Source organism: Pteropus alecto, unplaced genomic scaffold (assembly GCF_000325575.1).
Source record: "Pteropus alecto unplaced genomic scaffold, ASM32557v1 scaffold177, whole genome shotgun sequence".
NCBI lineage: Eukaryota > Metazoa > Chordata > Mammalia > Chiroptera > Pteropodidae > Pteropus > Pteropus alecto.
In genome coordinates this window covers 12150882-12156881 of record NW_006442207.1, presented here as the reverse complement: position 1 = coordinate 12156881, position 6000 = coordinate 12150882, and the positions used below count along the sequence as shown (strand labels likewise).

Sequence of the window (6000 nt, the reverse complement as noted above, 5' to 3'; positions counted from 1 at the left end):
GTATTTTCCATGTGATTTTCAATTTATAAAATGGCTATAGAAATTTTAACAACTTATCCATTTGAGTATTTGAATCCATGCTAAAATGACAGGTTAAATAGTTTGATTGATAACATAACTAAAAGGCTGAATGACATTCATGTGATATCTATCAGTGGTTAAGAGAGAAATAAATTAAAATTTATCAAACTGGCAGTCTCTACCCAGAATCTGATACCTGCCTTTAATTTGAGGTTTAAAAAAATCATCATTTCTAATTCTACTAGTGCGCCAAGCTACAGGTATTACAAAATAATTTTATATAAGTATACAAATTCCTTCTTATCCCTTAAACATATATAACAAATTTATTTTTATTGGAGAAGAAACTATTATTCAGCAGGTTTAAATAAAGACTGGTGTGGCTTTAGAAGCCTAAATTTCAATTTAAAAAATAATTTCAGATATATGTATAAAGAACTTTAAATACAAAGTGATTATATCTTTTAAAATAAGGCAAAAAACTGGTTAACCAAAACTTCACAAGCCCAATTACTTATCAAATTTCAGTACAACATGATAAACACCACTGCTGAATTCATAAGCTGTTTTCATTAAGAAAGTCAACTCACAGAAATTCTTCTGTACTATAATCATCAAAACTTTAAAAGGGCAAAACTACCTCACTTCAGCATCCTGGGCACAGTCGACATGGAGATGAGATGAAAAATTTAATTGTTCCATTCTGGGATTTAGTAGATACAAATTCTAATCTATACTGATCACTATTAGAATCTAGGTGTTAAACAAAGAACTGTTTAAGAGATAACTGCATAACCTGCCTCCTTCAAGGCACTATAACATCTGAGCAGCTCTGCCTATCTTCCAACCACACAGCAAAATATATTTCAATGAAGGGTTTGGCGTGATGATTACCATCAAGCTTAGAATACTCAACAACCATAATAAGGAAGTAAAAAAACAAGTCATACATTCTTAAGGCTAGTTTCTTAATAATGACACATCATTTCCATTTTGAAATTTAGGACTAATATTAAGCAAGAAAAAGGCTAGAAGTTAGATGTTTATTTATTTAACTAAAAATATTTAGCTTCTTCTAAAAGTGAATTCTAAGACATCACATACGATGTGCAGTTTATGATAAAAGATCACAAGAGTCTGCCTGATTTAGTCAATGATAAATTACCAACTCTGATAAATGTCTTTAATAAAAGCCCTGGAAACAGAATACTCTTAATTGACTTAACTAGAAAACTAAAATAAATGTCTTCTAAAAGGTTTCTATTTAAAATTTTTAATTAACAAAAGCAAATATCTATAAGAGTTCAAGAACCCAATTTTTTATGTTAAAAGTTTTGTAATATGCTACAATATAAACCTTGATGACATAAGGTTCAGTGAAATAAACCAGTCACAAAAAGACAAATGTTGTATGATTGTACTTATATGAGGTACTTAGAATAATCAAAATCATAGACAGAAAGTATAATGGTGGTTGTTTGCCAGGGGCTGGAGAGAGGGACGAATGGGGAGTTACTGTTTAATAGGTATAGAGTTCCAATTTTATAAGATGAAAGAGGTATGGTTATGGATGGTGGTGATGTGGCTGCACAACAATATGAATGTATTTAAAACCACTGAACTGTACACTTAAAAATGGTTAAGATGGTAAATTTCGTGTTTTGTATACTCTACCACAATAAAAAGAAAAGTTTCAAATGATCTAAAAAATTCAAACCTTTGAAGATGCTTTTACTATTGTTTCTATTATTTCCGATTGCACTCAATTATATGAAGAATGTAGGGTGCAAAGCCTGTCTAAAATCTTCCAGGAAATATCATTCCAAATGAGTCAGTAGTACACTCAGGCTATGACATACTAAATGCAATTAGGACACTTGATGTTTACTAGATGATCTCTCTTCATTGCATAATTCTAGCCCTTGTTTCCATGAATAAATGTTACATCATAACCAAATATACACTTTACAGAATGAAGACTAAGCAAATAATTGAACAGAAAGTATAAAACACCTTTCTATACATAAATCTCTCCCAACTGCATATGTTGTTTTATTTATACAGATACACATAAACACTCTGTTTTACACTTTAATTTACACTTATCTAGCAACATGTCTCATATATTACAGAGAATCATTAGTACCACTGACTGATTTTGAGTCTTCATGCCTTGATGACCCTGAAATGTTTTTACTTTTTCAGGGTTTAAGGAGTAACAAACAGCAGCCTAAACATCTAGAAATGCTACATAGTCTGATATTTCTACTTAATAGAGTTAAATTTGTTACGAAATATCTTGTTTCTTTTGAATAAACACACACCAGAGAATTGTCATGAGTGTTGAAATTATGACCAGGACTGGGAGTTTGTTCAGTAAATGCTCAGCCTGTTTTCACTTGTGGATCAGCTGATTAAAGATTCTAACGTGCAGTTGTGGAACATAAGCTAAGCTCCCAAGTAAGCAATTATTAATTGATAATTATTAAGTTCAAAGCAAAAAAAAAATTTTTTTTATTGAGTATAGAGCTTTCGAAGTTAGAAGAAACTTATTTAATCCTAACTCTTTACAAATGAAGAAACCACTACCCAGAGAGGCAAAATGGCCTCCCTCCACAACCCAAGATCACAATTTCACAAAATGTGAACCCAGCTCTTCTGACTCTGGCTCCAATTGTTTACTTTTTTCATTGCTTAGAACTGATTTCAGAGACAACATTATAATCTTGTATTTTGTCATCTTCACGAACGTTCCTACACCCAATGTATCATAAATATATTCTGTATATGACTCTTAAGACTTTCACATTTTTAAAGGAGATAAATACAATTGTGTGCATTTCCTGTAGATGTTGATTATTAAAATTATGTACAAAACTCAATATAAATTAAATTTTTTGGTTCAGTGGAGCATAACACTAGTATAAATATGTCTTATCTTTCTTTTCCTGGTAGATTTGCATCGCTAAGTGATCAAAAAACTGTGGAGGCCATAAAACAAGGTAAAAAGGTATACTGCCTAGAGTGGGATGGATTAGGGCTTCTACCTTGCCAAGACAGAGATTTGTTTGTTAGCCCACATGTTTAATTTAGGTCACATTTTTGAGCTCCAAGAGAGTAGTATGTGAAATATAAAAATGTGCTGGATGAAGCGAAAAATAATGGTTTCCATTGCATGAAGCTGTTTTTCAACCCTTTCAACAAATACTTGAAATTGTTTTGGGTGCAAAGAAAACATAAAACTCCTTTGACCAAATCAAATCAAGAAAATATGAGTGTTCTCAATAAATATAACAAACAAAAAGAAAAAGCAGAATAAAAGATTATTTGGAATTTGGAAAAGGCAGTACTCATGTTTTAAACTCAGAGTACAAAAATTAGCACATTTTGGGAGGGTCAGGGTTCACTATTTGCAACCTTTTAAGAATGTGACACAGGTTGGCTAGAAAGTTATCAGAAAAAGTGATAAAAGTTTGTACATATCATGAATTGATTTGAATATAAAGATTTTTATTTTGAAAGTCTTTTTTATCAAATTATCTCAACAGTTTTCAAAAGATTATTATGTAGTACAAGTAATACTTATAATATTTATCCTTACATTATTTTTTTCATAATATAAATATTAATATTATAGTAAGTTTTTAAAAAGCTACATAGTAAGAGACCTACCATCAGGGAAATGTCACCAGCCTACTTTAAAAACCAACTATTGATACAATAATTAACTTTAAAAACATTCACTATCAAGTAACTATTTCCTTCAAGATATTAATTCTCCTGAAATACTAAAATTTTACCTAATTTGGACCTAGCTTTCCATACAGAGAAGAATGGAATCAGAATAATTTTTTTGTCAGAATTATTTTAACTTATCTGTATAAACAAGTTTAGACATCTTTCCGGAAAGATTTTAAAAGTATTTCCTCTTTCCTGTAGCCTAAAAACAGATGAGTAATTATGAGTTGTTGCAGACTTCCTGGAGTTTCCATGCAACTTTTCAGCACAACCAATACACCAGCATTTCTACTGATTCCTGGCTTTCCTCAGAATGGGAGGCAAAGATAGTTCTAGTAGAGCCCAGATCTTTCTATTCTATAAATTCACAGAAAGTATAAACTTCTAACTTCTAAAAACAAATGATTCCTAAATGCAGTACCTATTTCCAAGTATCTTAGCTACTTAAGATTTAGGTAGAAGCAACCATTGAATTGAATTTATTAAAAGTGGCAAATAAACTGAAAATACATTTTAAACACTTAAGGAGAAAATGAGTTAGAGAAAATTTTAAAGTCTTAATATAAAAAAATACTGCTAATACCCAGAGTTGCTCACATTTAATCTAACATGCAGGAGCCGACACAATTTAAAAAATCTAGTTCAAAATTATAATGTTTGTAGTAAATGTCAATTAAGTATTTCAGTCTTACTAAGGGACAATTTTCCAGCAGCTGAAAACTGTGTCCTTAGTGACTTTTATTAATAAGCAGCAGCGAGAAATATTAAATAAGTCAGCAGCAGCAGTTTAATGTACTAGTGGTTAAAAGGCTGGACTTTGGACTGGGTTTGAACCATAAACTACCGATATGATCTAGGGAATTTATTCTAATTTCTCTGTACGTTAACTTAATCATCTGCAAAATGAAGATAATATGTACCCACTTTATATAGCTGTTTTGAGGATTAAAACACAAAACACTCACCGATGATAGGCTTCTCGCCGATACTTTTTCAGGGCATGCTTATCCATGTTAGCAGGCATATCTGCTGCATTCTGTAACCGATCACTCCAAGAGGTTGTCATTTTAATTGTATGCTGAATTCTAGAAAAGAAAATCAGTACTGTAATTTAGTAGCTTAATGTTGGTATCTTTATGCTGATATCTGATTTTTTTAAAAACTCAGAAATACTCTAAGCTTGCAAATTGCCTGATATAATTATCTATTTAAATATATTGAACATGGTAAATTTACTGAAAAATATACTGACATTTCTAAACTATGTAAATTTAGAAAAATAATTTCATATTACTTCTATAAAGATAATATGCATCACTTCTAAATAACTAAGCATAACAGTCAATAATACCTAACCTTAATTCTAAATTCTAGAAAAGGAACTGAGACCACAGATTTGTGGAAATACATAATTTTCAGTTAATTTTTTTAAAAGATGTATCAACAATTTTAAAAAATATTTTATTTTTCAATTAGTTGACATTATATTATTTTCAGGTGTACGACACAGCGATTAGACATTTACATTACTTACAAATTGATCATCCTGATAAATCCAGTACCCATCTGACACTATGCATATTTATTACAATACTACTATATTCCTCATGTTACACTCTACATCTCTATGACTAATTTATAACTACCATTTTGCACCTCTTAATCCCCTCCCCACTTCACTCATCCCCAACTCCACCCTAATCCAGCAACCATCAAAATGCTCTATGAGCTTCATTCTGTTTTGCTTCTTCATTTATCCTGTTCTCTAGATTCCACATATAAGTGAAATCACATGACATTTGTCTCTGCCTGACTTACTCCACTTAGCACAATACCCTCTAGGTCTATCCATGTTGTTAAAGAAGGTAAGCCTTTATTATTCTTATGGTTGAGTAATATTCCATTGTATAAATGTACCACCTCTTCTTTATCCATTCATCTACTGATGGACACCCAGGTTGCATCCGAATCTTGTTGTAAATAATGCTACAACGAACATATGGATGCACATGTCCCTTCGAAGTAGTGTTTTGGTTTTCTTTGGATGAATACCCAGAAGTGCAATTGCTGGGTCATTAGGCAGTTCTATTTTTAATTTTTTGAGGAAACTCTAAACTATTTTTCATAGTGGCTGTACCAATTTGTAATCCCACCAACAGTGCACAGGCATTCACTTTTCCCCACATCCTTGCCAACACCTGTTTGTTGATTTACTGATGATACTCATTCTGACAGGTGAGG

General features: G+C 31.4%; 1 protein-coding gene across 1 annotated transcript in view; it reads right to left on the bottom strand.

Annotated features, from left to right (window-relative positions):
- NT5C2 (5'-nucleotidase, cytosolic II) overlaps positions 1–6000 on the bottom strand; it is a 76097-nt gene that overhangs the window by 52942 nt on the left and 17155 nt on the right. The window contains exon 2 of the mRNA XM_025039140.1: positions 4725–4844. Coding sequence (XP_024894908.1) covers positions 4725–4825 — 101 coding nt within the window. The 5' untranslated portion in view covers positions 4826–4844. The remainder of the gene's footprint in view (positions 1–4724; positions 4845–6000) is intronic.